The sequence below is a fragment of the Thunnus thynnus genome, chromosome 11 (genome assembly GCF_963924715.1).
Source record: "Thunnus thynnus chromosome 11, fThuThy2.1, whole genome shotgun sequence".
Taxonomy (NCBI): Eukaryota; Metazoa; Chordata; class Actinopteri; order Scombriformes; family Scombridae; genus Thunnus; species Thunnus thynnus.
Genome location: NC_089527.1, coordinates 7,828,690 through 7,845,089, shown reverse-complemented (window position 1 = coordinate 7,845,089; position 16,400 = coordinate 7,828,690). Strand labels below are relative to the sequence as shown.

The 16,400-nt window shown below is 38.8% G+C and overlaps 1 protein-coding gene across 4 annotated transcripts in view; it reads left to right on the top strand.

Moving 5' to 3' along the window:
- Positions 1 to 16,400, top strand: part of slc4a3 (solute carrier family 4 member 3) — a 56,105-nt gene that overhangs the window by 35,706 nt on the left and 3,999 nt on the right. For all 4 annotated transcript variants that reach the window (XM_067603022.1, XM_067603021.1, XM_067603023.1 and 1 more), the window contains 14 exons: positions 1,058 to 1,238; positions 1,501 to 1,636; positions 7,157 to 7,340; positions 8,146 to 8,251; positions 8,812 to 8,996; positions 9,423 to 9,645; positions 10,522 to 10,737; positions 10,833 to 10,981; positions 12,066 to 12,260; positions 12,525 to 12,710; positions 13,572 to 13,661; positions 13,776 to 13,942; positions 14,057 to 14,310; positions 15,113 to 15,282. In XM_067603022.1, the coding sequence (XP_067459123.1) occupies positions 1,058 to 1,238; positions 1,501 to 1,636; positions 7,157 to 7,340; positions 8,146 to 8,251; positions 8,812 to 8,996; positions 9,423 to 9,645; positions 10,522 to 10,737; positions 10,833 to 10,981; positions 12,066 to 12,260; positions 12,525 to 12,710; positions 13,572 to 13,661; positions 13,776 to 13,942; positions 14,057 to 14,310; positions 15,113 to 15,282 (2,442 nt within the window). The remainder of the gene's footprint in view (positions 1 to 1,057; positions 1,239 to 1,500; positions 1,637 to 7,156; positions 7,341 to 8,145; positions 8,252 to 8,811; positions 8,997 to 9,422; positions 9,646 to 10,521; positions 10,738 to 10,832; positions 10,982 to 12,065; positions 12,261 to 12,524; positions 12,711 to 13,571; positions 13,662 to 13,775; positions 13,943 to 14,056; positions 14,311 to 15,112; positions 15,283 to 16,400) is intronic.

Here is a 16,400-nt window from a genome sequence, read left to right as displayed (position 1 = left end):
CATTGACATATTATCACTGTATAAAGTCGTAAGGTGACAGTTGACCATTTACACATCCAGAAGAAGAACAATATTAGCATTCAATTGGACTTTTGTTTCTGGCCACACAACAAATCTAAGTCCAATATTGACACTCCTTGTAGCTCTGGTTTGGCCTTCACCAGGTTTTTAGGGGACATATCTGACTTTTTAGCAACTAAATGATCCACTACTGTAGGTTTATTGGGTACTTGCTAACTTTGTCTGTCTGCCATTTGCTGCTGGGCAGGTAGTGCAAGAGTGTACCCAGTAATGAAGTTGCGAAACCGAAAACTAAAATATGAGTTGAAAGACACTATAACACTCTATAGTGCTGAGGGGAACTGCACGGCTGGGAGATAATTCTCTGTGGGCTTATCACTACAAGCAACACCTTTCACATTACATATGGTCAAATGATCCATTGTTATCATAAAATGATTGATAGCTTCAAGTGTCTGAAATTAACAGGGAACATATCTCTTAAAATTCAAACGTTTAGTCTTAGCTTAATCACATTCCTCTTCACTGACGTGGCTAATCACCAGAGCAGACTACACTATAAAAGTGCTCTTTATGTTTCACATCATGTCACAAAAACACAAATCGTATCATTTTGTGTTGCTCTGAGATCCCTTTATAAAAAAAAAATTCTACTCTTTGTGACATCTATGTGACAAAATGTATCTCTATTCTCTTAGTTCAGTCCAAACTACATAGATTCGCTCTTATTTGGCCCTTAAAAACATCTGTTTTTTTCTGTGGTATTGGATTCGGGTGTCTTGTACCCTTATTGGTTTGTTGATATAAGTTACATTGAGGAAGAGAAGGAAAAATCATAGGTAACGCTGACAGCTTTTAATCTTTTCCCAGAAACTAGATCATTTAGCATTAACAGCTATTCTTTGAAACATGTTGTTTTATACCCATTGAGTCAAGCTGTGTTAGCAATATTTAGATGTTAAACTTCTTCCAAATCATTTTTTAAACCATGGATCTGGTGTTTTGGGCTTACATATCTGCTCTACTTCATCTTCAGTTGTTTGTGGAGCTGAATGAGCTGATTGTGGAGAAGGACCATGAAATGCGTTGGAAGGAGCGGGCTCGCTGGATCAAGTTTGAAGAGGATGTGGAGGAGGAGACGGACCGCTGGGGCAAACCTCATGTGGCCTCACTTTCTTTCCGCAGCTTGCTGGAACTTCGCCGCACCATCACACAAGGTAAAAGGCTCCTGCACGCGTACAGAAATCTGAATCTGAAATAAAATCCACAAGGATAAACATGACATTTAAAAGGAAGCAAAAAGTTTCTTTGTTGATCAAATCTAGTTTGACCAAAATCCAATGTTTTCCCAGTAATATGTTGGCTTGAAAAGAAATCTCCTGATTAACATTCAGCCAAGCACAGGATGTGGATAATTTTCACACAGCCCAGTCTTAGCTGCCATTTGGCTCCCTGTCTTCCTGTACCTTCCTTTCCCAGGTGCCATCCTTCTAGACCTTGAGCAGAACTCTCTGCCCGGCATCGCCCATCTGGTTGTGGAGACGATGATCATCTCCGATCAGATAAGAGCTGAGGACAGAGCCTGTGTTCTCCGGGCTCTGCTTCTAAAACACAGGTCAGTAACCAGGCAAACACTAATACTTAAAAATACATCTTATTTGATGTTATATCTTCAAACAGAACAAGTGACTGACTCTGACCCCCTACTGTAACAGTCAAATATGCATTTATGACCATATTATTTTGAGTAATAGGTAAAAAAAGTAACATATTGACACATTTTGACACTTGTATACGTTATACACTAATACTGGCTCTCTGCTATTCATTAGAAACTCTGTTTTATAAGGCAGAGGGGAGCATTGGTTACACTGGAAACAATGACTATATTTCTGATAAAATATATTATCATGGAAAGTCTGGCTACTGGTCTGTAGAAATACAACTCTGTGCTTTCTGTATTTTTCCTTTTGTCAACAAATCCCATGAAAAGACCAAAACCAAAAATGAATTGAGCCTGAAGCATTGTCAGTGCAGCCACAGTCTTATTTATCTTATTTCTTTCTACCATGGAGCTCCATTGTTTTCCAAAAACTATTAAAAATACATCAATAAGTCACACCGTTGGACTGGGTACACGTTCCTACATTACCATGAACATGTGCACTGTAGGTTGTTTTGGCTCAATACCACATAGTGTCCTGCGTTTGGAAACACTCCAAATCCAGCTGAAAATAGTCCCTAATAAATGCGCTATTTACTCCGGTTTGAGTGATATTTGGTAAAAACTGAAGACAGCCAAGCTGTTTGAGGCTTTTTTTTTTTTAAATAAATCATATAATTGGACCCACTTTTAAAGATTTACATCTTCAGAAGGAACCAATGGGCTTTGAGTGCCAGACAGCTGAAGGAAGTTGGAAATTATTGAAAGATTGAGTAATAGTTTGTTTTTGTCTTTTCATGGGATTTTCGACAATAACACAAATATACAATATTGCCAGCCTTATCCTTTAAGTACCTGTCACTTTAATGTGAATCCAGTATTTTTGACTCACGGTTTATTGATGAGGATGTGATTCTTTTTATGTATTTAATCTGTAAGCTTGAAGAAAAACTTCTTCCTGTCTACCTTGTCTGTGGTGTTAGTTACCCTGGCAACAGAGCTCCATTTGATCTCAAACATGCCAGTCCCAATGAATCCCAAAGTTCGATGACTAACCCTACTACTCCTATAGTACTTCTCGAGACATTTTAAATTGAGTTGTTTCTTTATCCATGTATAAACAGATATATCAGTTTTTGGTTGTGGGGACACTGCTACATTTTAAACATGAATTGTAGATATAACATGTATATAATAATAAGCATGAATAATAGAATCCAAGCCCCTCTCCCCTGCTCCTCCTTATTAATCATTCTACTGCACTGAAGGTTGTTACAAAAAGGCTAACTCAAGGGAACTGACCAGGGAATTTCCAGAATGTGGCATTTAACAACACTTGGCTCATCATCTGGTGTACTTCCCCGTGGCTGACTAAGCTGCAAATGTCAAGACTGCACTGTAGCTGCACTGGGTTTTAAAACCTCAACCATCAGATTAAAAAAATGATGCTGCATTGTGTGAGCCATCCTGGTCCTTTGATTTATGCCTTTGTTAAAATCTTTGCCTTTGCAACCCTACCACGTGTCAGACTTACTTCTTATATACACAAAGGAGTGGATGTTTCAATCTAATGCTCAATACAACACACTGAGCACACAAAGGACAGTTTGCTACTCTAAAATCAGCATTTCTAACAGTGTTGTTACTTTTCATAAATCCAGTCTTATTATGCTTCTAAAATGTTGGGTTTCAGATAATACAGGCCTAAAACCCGGCATTTCACATGAAAGGAGACTGACTGTTTGAACTTCAAGCTGTTTGGCTGACTTGCCAGAGGCCAGAGGTTTACTGTTTCTTGCTAACGGGGTCACTTGTTATTTTAGCTTCTGAGATTTGGTGCTTTGTGGTTTATCTATAGCGAAGCAGGTTCTTTCCTGCCAGCCCACTCCAGCTATCAGATAAGATGGCTGTCAGATATTGACTGTCCATATCCAGGTCAATGATGTTGGAAATTATTGGGTGTGAAATGGAAGTGTATGTGAGTAGATTTGGAGAGCGGATGGTTATCAAGGGACACCACAACTTGATTTTAGATGTCACTATCGCCATTCAGTTTCCCACTAGAAAACCTCTGAGCCCCTTTCACCAAGCTAGGTTTCTTTGCAAGTCATGATGTATCAGAGAGGATAGTTACATGATATCCTGTGATGGTACCCTAACACAATCTTTAGCTCCGTCAAATGTTCCCTGCTTATTGATTAGCACTTGCATTGACATGCCAGCTAAACTAACCCCAACACATATGGCCAATGGAATAGTGCACTAGTACATATAGTGCATTATAGATTTTTTAGAGTTACATAATGAACAAAACAAGTTTACTGCATGTTGGCTGTCAAACTGAATTACCAGAGGAAGGACAAGCCATGCAAAAACACAATGAATGCCATCAGAAATGGCAAATGGTAAATGGCTGCATTTATATAGTACTTTTGTACTTTTGTGTTTTTTCTGCTCATTCACTGCTTCACACACACTCACACACTGATGGCAGCAAGATACCATACAAGGTGCTGACCTGACCATCGGGAGCAATTTGAGGTTCAGTATTTTGCCCAAGGACACTTCAGCATGCAGACAGTAGGAGGGGTTGGGGAACCGCCAATCCTGTGGTTAGTGGAAGACCCACTCTGCCTCCTGAGCCACAGCCTTCCCCAAGAGGCACATTCAGTTATTCAACCTTTATTTATACAGACTGGTCCAATGAGAGCAGTTCACTCTCCTTTGTATGTGTGCCCTGTCCAACATTTAGAAAAGCAAAAAGATAAAAATGGTGAAACTGTAAAGAAGGACATCAAACCAGCATTAAATAAAACCTTGTCCTGCTGCAGTTTATTCAATCTGAGTGGAGCAAAGCATTTAACTGCCTTTTTACCAAGCTCTGTTATAAATTTGGTTGTTATGAATATTTACTAAAGTAATACAGGTCTCCTCTGAATGAGAGAAACCATTTTTTGTGTCTGCACAGATAGTTTAGCTTTTGTTTGAGTTTTTCATAAATTCCTTGACATGTAATTTGAAAGAGAGATTATTATCTACCCATAGACCAAATGTTTGTAGGATGTCATTTGTTCAATTAATGAGCCATATAATGACCCATATATGATGGGAAGTGTGGACACACATCTACCTCTTTGTTGTTGTTGTTGTTTGCATTTAATACCACAGATAGTAAGAGCCAATTGTAAGACGTGAAAATCAGCTTGTAAATTGGATATTGTCAGTGACTCAAAAGAATCTACTGTAAACAAATTGTATTACCTGCATAAAAATGTTATTTAGATTATTTACAGAGGAACAAATATTATGTAAAGAGAGAACACCAGTGGCCCTAAAACAGACCCTTGAGGAGCCTGTTTACTGATTCTTATAAATTTGGAGTCAGTGTCCAATTCTGCATATCTGCACACTTATTTACTTTTACTTTTACAAGGAGCTCCTCTTATCCTTATGTCTCTACTCTCCTAAGCCACTGGTCCAGCCTTCTGTGTCTGGCTCTCCCTCTATTAAGTCATAACAGTTTAGCCTGGGTTTGATCAGTAACAGTATTCTTGCGTGGCTGATGTTGTGGTCTGATGACACTTCAAAAGTTTGGATTAGGCCAAGTAGATTAATGGGATATTGCTTCATTATGGTGACCAAATTTGCTGTCTTTCACCAAAATCTAATGTGCACGGGATGGATTTTACACACACATACACACAAAGCGACTGATGTGCACAAAGTAAGCTGGCGAGCCATCATGCGGTCATTCTGTCTTTCACAGCCTTTCCACATAAATTCCCAGCATGTCACTGGCTGTTTCCAAAGGGAAAAAAACACTCTATCATTAGAGTCATCACAAGTGTGAGATATCAGATTTACGACGTGGAAAGAAACACATTCAGATGCTGTTAGAATTTAGCTCATTGCTGACTCAGATCACTTTAAAGATCCACAGGAAACGTCTTAAGTATAACTCACTTCAGTGTCGCACCTCCTTCTTTTGTCTCAGGGTGCTGTTGTGTCCAATTTGGCCGCCTTCTTACTGGACCATGTGGGCTTAATGAGTGAGATGATGTCACCATTGTACTAAGCAGTGATGTAATGAAGCAGTGTTAAAAAACTTGGCTGGTGTGACACACTAAATACTTCTCTTTAAGAGGGATTGAAATGTGCTTAAACTCACATGCGCACAAAAGTACAGATAATAAGGCTATATAGCTTAGTTTCTGGCTGTTTTGTTGATGTACTAATGCAAAAATCACATTTTGAAAACTAGCTGTGTCAACCCAGATCCTTGTAACAGTTTTTTAATTAGCCCGACCGGGAAAGTGGTTTAAAATTGGAGTGATTTTGCTGACAAGTTTTCTAAATTTATGAGCTGCATTGCCACAGCATGAAGTTAAGCTCTTCAGCATGTCGAATGAAAGGTGGATTAGGTGACCAATTATCACAGCTGTACTGTGCATTTCTAGAATTTTAAATCATCTGGCAGCCCACTTAATTATTTTAATTATTTAGTTTTTTTTATAACTGAAAACTGCACTACTGTCATCATAATAATCATAATTTCCATCATCTGAAGACTGGAAGTGATAACAGGTAGATACACATTCTTGTTGAGAAGGTGTGAGAAAGTTTATTTTTATTCTTATGTGAAATCACAAATAAATGAAGCTACCTGTTTTAGACCTTCCACCATGCTTTGGATGGTTTGTGTTTTGCCTTAAAGGGTTGAAGCTAAAGTCAAGGCTGTTTTTAGAGTAATTTCATAAATACCTTACAGACAAACTGAGACTGAAATTTGGAATCGTACAGTTTATTAGAACATAACAGGACCACCCTGCCTGTCCGTTCGATGGTTGGCAGTGGCAGTTGGTCCACCACTTTGGTCCAGGCTGAATGTCTCTGCAACTGATAGAGGATGAATCCTAATGGAAGTTGATGAACCATTTACTTCTCATCCAGTGTGACAAGCAGGTCAAAAAAACAAAAAATCCAATTTGGTACGGACATTCATGTTTCCCAGATGATGTATGCTATTAAATTGATCCCCTGACTTTTCATCTACTGCTACCAGCATGTTGACATTTAGGATTTAGAGTGAAAAAATTGGACTATTGGACAGATTAGAATGAGATGAAAAGATGCCCAGATATTCATGCCCCCCACAGGAAATGTAATAACTTTGGTGATTCCTTGACATTTTCTGTAGCGCTGTCATCAGTTTATAATTTCAATCTGTCCAATTCTTTGGTTTAGGAACTGTAAACATACTGTAATGACTTTGCCATCAGGCTCAGCTGTACTTGTGTTTTGTGCTAATGTTAGCATACTAAATTAAGACATGTTAATATTGTTGTTTTTAGCATGTTATCATATTGATGTTAGCATTTAGCTCAAAGCATAAATACAGCCTCACAAAGCTGCTAGCATGGCTGTAGATACTTTAGTTTTAGACTGATTTTTTTTGTGTTTTTTTTTTCACAGCCATCCGAGTGATTTGAAACATCGTTTTCATCGCCACCACTCATCCAGCAGTCTACATGGCAGCTTCAATCACAACCACGTCCAGGACACCAGTCTGCCATTGGTGGCCGAAGAGCAAGATGAACACCACGATAACAAAGGGCCGGTATACGACCCCAAACAAGATGTGTTTGTCAGCCTGTTTGTAAGTTTCCTATGTTTTGGCTTTTCAATCTGTCTTTCTAGTTCTCTTTTACACACTTCCTTTAGCCTACTTTTTGTTTCAATTTGAGAAGCAGAGATCTGAGAGATATAAGATCTGGGTGATGATAGACTGTGACGTAGTTGAAAAAGTGCAGGCAGACAGCACAGTTTACCAAAGCTAAAGTAAATGATTAAACACTTCTGACAAGAATCCACCAGGATAATTGAACTCAGCTATCTAAATGGACAAAGATAAAAGGAATGTTGAGCTGTCTTGTTTTAGGTTATGGTTTGCATTAAGTTCTAAGAATCACCAGTAAGCATAGATTTAATCATGATTACACTAAATTCCTGATGTGAGGCCTGTGGCTCTTGCATTGTTCTTTGAAACACTCCTCCATGAGGTCAGAAGTCGTGTAGGTAGTTCTTGAAGTTGGAGAAAGCAAGTCTCCCTGTGCCACATGTGTTAAATTACGTCCTTAGTCAGCTTACAGGTGCTTCTAGTTAAAACTTCTTGATGCATTAACTGTGAAAACTTAATGTTCCCCATGGCGTAAAATGTTGGCAAATTTAAAACAGCCTATTAAAAAAAAATCGGTACAAACATAAAGAACCAGTCATCCGGCTGTGCGATTTAAAATGAATTGCACAGGGGCATAAGAATATTATAGTTCATAGTTCATACAGTACATACATTGCTATTCCCACAATAACTCCACATTATTGGTCCCATGCAACATTATGGTGTCACATCATGTTATTCGGAACAATAATGTGGATAATCTGTGTACTGTTCTTCCTCCAAGAAATCTCTCCACCCTTTGCCTCCTGAGAGCCATCCAGCTGCAGCCAGATCTATGAAACTGCTCGCCAAGATTCCCAAAGATGCTGAAGCTGTCATTGTTTTAGTTGGTAAGCTATGGGATTTTTGACAAAGTAGATTAGTTAGAGGCATTATTTATTTTTATTCTATTCTGTGTTTTTATAAAGTACTAAGAGACAGTGATTTGCTTGTTGTAAGTTACCCACTTGGCTTGGTCTCAAACATAAAAATAAAAAAAATTCAATTATATCAGTATAAGATTGTATTCATTTTATACCAACAATGGTGCCTACTACTGTGTATTCCGATCAGCTTTTGGCTTTGCTGTAGTTTGTGGTGTTACGCTGCTGTTAATGTAAAGTCAGCATTTCTGCAGCTGCTGTGGACCTGGAAACTTTTGCCATAAAGCTGTAGGACGTCTTGATATTTGCCTTAACAACAAATAAACACAACAAAAGAATTCAAACAGCAGCAGATTCATTGCTGTTAAGCTATTTGATAATAAACAGACAATAAATGTTCTATTAGCAGTCAGATTGTGTTATCATAAATGTCACCCTTAATGTGAAGATGTGAGAAATCACAAATAAATCAACATGTTGTGGTTTTTTTTTTTTTTTTTTTTTTTTTTTTTTACTGTTCCTGTCAGGCTGTGTTGAGTTTCTGGAGCAGCCAGCCATGGCCTTTGTTAGACTAAACGAGGCAGTGCTTCTGGAGTCGGTGCTGGAGGTTCCCGTCCCTGTTCGCTTTATTTTCGTCCTGCTTGGTCCCAGTCAGTCCAACGTGGACTATCATGAGATTGGAAGGTCCTTCTCCACGCTCATGTCTGACAAGGTAGATATGAATATTCCACATATCAGTCAGATCACCAAAGGTTTTAGTCACAAAACAAAGTAAAATAACAAACAGATCCAGTACCAGTTTTCACTGAAATTGGATTTTCTTGCAAAGAGGAAGCTTAGAAAATCCCATTATTGGGAAGTGTAGAGTAAAATGGAGAGTCATATATCTCAGTTATGCTCTGCCACTGATATTTTTCTTGAGTTAATCATCGTGACTGCATGGCCCACTATGTGGCTGTTAGTGACACCTGTGAGTTGAATAATTGTTTGAAGTAATTTTCTAATAACTAATAACATGGACATTCAGAATATAGCACCTCTCACTTCTTCCATATACTTTATATATAAACTCCTGTTTAGCATGAATGGCCTTTTATCAGCATTCTGGTGCTGACATTCATTGTTCATCCTGCTGTAGAACTTCCACGAGGTGGCCTACTTTGCTGACGACAGACAGGACCTGCTGAATGGTATCAATGAATTCTTGGACTACAGCATCGTCATTCCGCCCTCAGATGTGGAAGGCAAAGACCTCCTGAAGACGGTGGCTGACTTCCAGAAGCAGATGATGCGCAAGAGGAAGGAAAGAGAACTTAAGAAGCACCACTCTATATATGGAGTGGAGAACATGGACAACAAAGGTACTCAGTCAAGTCCTAAAGAAAATCTCCAGTTACTTGGTTTGAAGGATGTGTAGGTTAGACTGACAGTATTTCTAGATTATGTGTTAGGGAAAAGATAACAGTAACAGTAACTAATTAGATGATTGCTTTTAAAAAGGTAATCCACCTGTTTAAAGGTCCAAACAGTAATGTTTTACAGTATAAGTTTGAAGTATATTCACATGAATAACTAAGAGTTTGATGTTATTATTATATGTTAATTATAAATGAAGTGCCACCATAGTGGGCGCTAAAGTCAGAAGCAGCTTAAAGAATAAGGATGGCGTGATTAGAGTTTTTAAATTACAATTATGAACAAACCGCATGAAGAGACTGAACCCAACAATGCAATAATAATGTAAAACAGCTAGACTGCTGGGTATTTATTCCTCAGTAAGGCGTAAATAGTGCATTTGTTGTGAACTGTTTTCATCTGTGCATTAATACTGCAATAATAACAGTATTTAGAGCAGCAGGATGGTGAATGTGGGATTCACTCAAAATAAATTGCAGAGCCTATGTTCACTGAAATGAAGAAACATGTCGCCCAGGGCAACCATGTGGCTCATTGATGTGGTTTTAATCTTTTCAGGACAACAATGGAGCTCTATTGCAGTTTAATAAGATATATCAGATTCTAGCTACACAGACAATACTTGTTAGAGAATATTACCATGGTTTTCATTTAAAGGGTGATAGTGAGTTGTAATCTTATGTTTTAGGTTTTGGTGGTGACTTGATATTTTGATCTCAGATTGTGCCTTTAATGCCTATTGTTGACTTATTGTTTTAATAATATGATTATAATCAGTAGAAGCTTCTTTTATGTAATTGAGTGTGTAACAAACCCGTTAGATGTGAGTCCAGAGGAGGAGGAGGAGGGAGACCAGGAGGTGGACCCATTAAAGCGTTCAGGGATCCCTTTTGGAGGCCTGATCCACGATATCCGCCGCCGCTACCCGCACTATGTCAGCGACTTGAAAGACGCCCTGGACATGCAGTGCATCGCTGCCGTCATCTTCATCTATTTTGCTGCACTGTCGCCTACTATAACCTTCGGTGGCCTGCTGGGTACGCTCAAACTATGAACAACATGGACACATTTAGTTTCTTGTCATTTTGATATTCGTTCTCTTAATATGTTTACCACGTGTTTTTGCATACAGGAGAGAAAACGGAGGGCATGATGGGAGTGACCGAGCTTATCGTTTCAACCGCAACTCTTGGAGTTATATTCTCACTGTTTGCTGGTCAGCCTCTTCTCATCATAGGCTTCTCAGGACCCTTACTGGTGTTTGAAGAAGCTTTCTACAAGGTAGTATAGCTGAAAACACAGAAATTGTATATGTGTCCTATAGCAGCTGCTACACATAAACTCCAGTTTATATTTGATTTGAAGAGATTACATAATTCCTTAAAATGTGTTTAATGTCCCAGGAACCTAAATAACTTATTCAAAAACAGAATTTCATCATGATAAATTATGTTGCAGTTTTTTCTGATTGTTCAGGCACTATCTTTGAAACTATGGGCTATTTTTGCAAAACTCTACACACTAACCACCAACCCAGAAAAACATTATATTTCCCTTGCAAAAGCAAACAATTCTTGCAAAACTCCTCAGACTGTTTTAAAAACTTGTATTTTTGCATCACACACACACAAACCATCATTTGAATAAGCACACAAAGTATCCAAAGGTATCCAAATGTGTAAAGTATGTATGTGTATTCTGAACATAACTCACTATCAATACAAATAAATATTCTACTGTAACACTCCCCAAACAACAAAAGTGCAGTAGAAAAAAAATTGTGGATCTGGCCATAAGACTTCATCCACATCACATGCAATGTTGTCTTGAGCCAGGCAGCATGGAAAGTATCGTCCAGAGTGCCGTATCCAGGCTTGGCATGATGTCCGTCCAATATTGGTCTCCATCGTTGTCCAAACCAAATGTTTACCTGTGGCCTATTTATAGTGTTCAAACTCTGATTTGTAAGTGAACTCATTATCTAAAAGCGTTTTCACATGTGTCAGTGTGGAAAGGCAATTGGCAAAATAGTGTAGCAATGTAGAGTCCAATGTTTTTACAAAAAGTGTGTTTTAAAATTACAAACTGAGTAAAAAGCAAAGAACGTACATTCAGTTTGTCACACTTGTTAAATGCTTTGGCTACAAGCGTTCATGGAATCAGAGATAGTGCTTCAAGAATCACTGTCAGTGTTTAAGCATTCGGAAAAATCCGTAATGTTAAATTGAAAAGAAGGTTTTTATTTATTTTCTGTAAAACGAAATATTGCCAGAATTTATTTACCACCTCAAATGAAAGTGTTATATGATTACAATATGTTTTCCCTGAACACATAATTATTATGTCTCTGTGTCTTTTCATTCAGTTTTGTCAGGCCCATGATTTTGAGTACCTCACTGGTCGAGTGTGGATTGGTTTCTGGCTCATCTTCATCGTCCTGGTGATTGTGGCAGCAGAAGGCAGCTTCCTTGTTCGCTACATCTCGCCTTTTACCCAGGAGATTTTTGCTTTCCTGATCTCCCTCATCTTCATCTATGAGACTTTCTCTAAACTCATCAAGGTAACTATTCCAGATATCACACAGCACACTGGGCTCTACAAGAATATGGACAGTAAAAGACACTTTTTTATATAAATGCTTCCCCCATTAGATGATATTTTCTCAATTATTAATGTATTTTCAGTTTTGATGAATGTTGCATGTCCAGTGCTTTTAATGAAGTTGATAATCTCCAAAAATTAGGTTTAATCCTTGTTTCCCTAACTGCAAAAAGTCCCTACCGCCAGTCAATGATGGATGAATTGAGGCTCTTCTTGTTTCCAGGTGTTTAAGGAGCATCCACTGATGTCAACGTACCCAGCCAACATTGTCCCTACCCAATCTACTATGTTTCATGATGTCTTCAACCAGCCCAACACTGCTCTTCTGTCTCTGGTCCTCATGATGGGCACTTTCTTTGTTGCCTTCTTCCTCAGGAAGTTCCGAAACAGTCGATTTTTAGGTGGCAAGGTAATCTTTCAAAAACATATTCACACACTGTGAATGTCAGGCTATCTCATTGGCATTTAAAGGTACCCAGTGAAGCTTTTATTTAAAAAGATACATTTATACAGATACATCAATTTTTACATAAGCCAGCATAATCCTTCTTCTTCGCTGTCTTGTCTGGAGCTTTGCTATGCCCCTGGGAGTGTTACCGCCACCAACTGTTGAGCTGCGGAAAAAAAATCGATCTATTGCTCTACTTATGGTTAAAAAACAACACAGGGTGCCTTTAAATTCAATCTTAAAATCAACACAGATACACAAATGTGTATTGCCAATAAACCTTATATTTTCCTTTTTAGGTTTGTTTTGTGTATTTTCCTTCCACCTGTGGATGATGTCTAAATATAGATGATCACAAGATTTGGCTTAGCAAAGGTCCAACACTTCACAGAATATCCATCTTTGTAACATTCACAGTAAATGTCAGGTTTTATGGTGTGTATAGCCTCCTGAATGGTCCAATATTAAAAACAGATATACTGAAATGTTTTCATGCTTCAAACCCATACTGCAGTTTCCCATCGGGAGTGATAAAGTACACTATCATCTATCTATCTACTACTGTATATCTCTCTATACCAGCTCTCTACAGGCTCTCTAAATCTACTTCTCTATACCTATAAATTTTACTTGTAAACCATTATGCACACCAAAATAAAGCAGAAACACACTAGAAGCAAAAGTAGCATTTTTTCTGCCAACAGTAGCCCCTATAGACCCTGATGACATACAGTACTCTGCTGAATACTGTGTTGGATAGCATAAATTGTTTCATATCTGGCTGAAGGAAGACTTTACTGGCTTTATGTTTTTCTCCCCCAGGCTAGAAGAATCATTGGTGACTTTGGTATCCCCATCTCAATCTTAGTTTCAGTGTTGTTGGATTACTCTATTACTGACACATACACACAGGTAACTACACTGTCAATCACTTCAGTCACAGCAACAGTTATGTACAGTTTACAGCTCCAACATCAGAGTCATTTCTCGTTCAACCTGCTCATGTCTTGTCTTATTTACTTCTAGAAACTCAATGTGCCGTCAGGGTTTTCAGTCACCTCCCCTGACAAGAGAGGTTGGTTCATCAGTCCCTTTGGTGACAAACAGCCCTTTCCCCCCTGGATGATGGGAGCATCTATTGTACCCGCCCTTCTTGTCTTCATCCTCATTTTCATGGAAACTCAGATCACTTCGTACGTACAGTACAGATTATCTATAGCGGTAATACTCTGGAAGGTATATATTTTATAAACTGGAACGTGCTTCACTGAATTTCCACCTCCCTCTCTGTTCTTTCAATCTCTCAGATTGATTGTCAGCAAGAAGGAGCGTCGCCTGGTTAAAGGCTCAGGCTTCCACTTGGATCTACTGCTTATTGTCATTCTGGGAGCCATCTGTCCACTTTTCGGCCTGCCGTGGCTCACTGCAGCGACTGTGCGCTCCGTCACTCATGTCAACGCCCTCACTGTCATGAGCAAAGCCACAGCGCCTGGAGAAAAGCCTGTGATCGAGGAGGTGAAGGAGCAGAGGGTGACCGGGCTTCTTGTGGCTGTGCTTGTTGGTAAGAGGAAAGCGGAAGGTCGGTTTGGAGTGTAGGCGGCTTTTTGGAGGAATGCTTCTTTTGAAACCCACAAGAAATGTTATTTTATCTAAAAGTGACACATGACGAGTTTTCTCATTAAATCACAGACAAGTTCATTTTTATGCTACATTCTTGTGTGCTGTACAAATGCAAAATGCATACATCCCACCAGATTTCTGCAGTTTGATTTATGGCTCATGCTTCTCAAAGTTAAGTAAATCACATCAACACTCAACATGCATCTAAATTGAGCTGGAAAAACAGAATCTGACCTACTGACCAATTCCAGAACAATTATTCTTGTTTGCTTTGGGGTCATTAGGGTTATATTTTTATCATTACTGTGCTGGAATTTCCAGGCAAGTAAGTCTTGAAAGGCACAAGAAACATGAGCTCAAAGGTACAGAATGGCAGACTGTAGGTCCTGCATGTCTAGACATTCATGACGCATGAATCAGCTCTCAGAATCAGTGTTCCCAAAGTAGTCTTAAGTACGGCTTAATCCAGTGTGGGTATGCTACCGTAATTAGTCATCATTGCTGAGCTTTTGTTTGATTGAAATACTGTTTGAATTAGGAGTACAGCTTTATGGATTAGCCCAGAAATGTTTCAACCAAGGCAGTGAATGTGTTTCAAATAAATGGCATAATGTGCCTTGGTTGAATGAATAATTCTCCCCACAGTTGTAAATACTTGTGCATGTATGCAATGTAACTGGAAGAGTAATTCAATTTAAAAAGAAATACCTCTATCTCACCTTTAAGTCATCTTGGTCCATCAGGTATGTCCATAGTGATGACAGATGTGCTGCGCCTCATCCCTCTGGCTGTGCTGTTTGGCATCTTCTTGTATATGGGGGTCACCTCTTTGACAGGCATCCAGCTATATGAGCGCATCACGCTTATGGTCACGCCTGCTAAGCACCACCCTGACCACATCTACGTTACCAAGGTAACACACACAATAAGAATGTTTAAATATTCTCATCTTCTGTTATTAATGGTGTGATGGAGAAACCAGACTGGGTCCATCCTTTACTGCTGAAAAACCTCACTCAGTACAGAAATGACTAATGAGGATCTGGGATATTGAGGATTTAAAGACATGCCTGCACTGACGCAAATTATTAGAAAGCTTTATAATGACAGAATCATATGTACAGGGCAGGGACCCCCCCCAGAAAAAAAAATTAAGTCGAGGTGGTAAGCCATCCAGATCCTGACACCTCACATCTCTTCATTAATCTCAGTAACAGATGACTGTCTAAACAATAACTATACTGATAAAATATGTGGCATTTGCTGTATGAAATACAAGTTGTTATTGGAGATGATCCCCCAATACATAACACTACACAGATATGAATAATCAGATTGCATGTCCATGTTCCATATAAACATCATATCCAGATTACGATGAAAACCAGGATAGGACCAGAACAAACAACAGGGACACTACATATAAACACACTCAGTGACGTAATATTTACAAGTCACTGCTAAGACCTTTGGGTTGAGTTTGGGGGCTGCTGCAATGTGGAGTAAAAGCAGAGTAGGAATTTCTGGCACTACCTCACCCACTTCCAAGGTGCATAAAACAGATACAAAGTCTGAAAAGGTCAAAACGTCCAGCAACACTTGTTGCATAACAGAATAACTTTATTATGAGACCAGTACAGGGTTAGAATGTGGAAACATGAATCAGCAAAGGTCAAAGGAAACAGATTTGTAGAAGCAGGTTTTCTATATTGCAAATAGAATACATTTTAAAGCTGAAAGTCTTAAGGGTGGCGAGGCCAAAATAATAAATAAAACTGTTTTAAAAATGGAAATATGAAAAAAAAAATGGCAACAGACCCATAGAAAACCACAACCAGACTACAACAACCTACATGTTTGTGTCTAAAATGTTACAGCAGTACTGTGACAAAAGTAGAAAAGACACAAAAGATACAATTGCTGTCAAAGAGGGGACTGCAAAGATGGACAAAAAGAGTGTACTTTAGCACTACATTCACCAACCACATCCAGCACAGCTACTGATCAGGTGGACTGACACCAACTATAGCC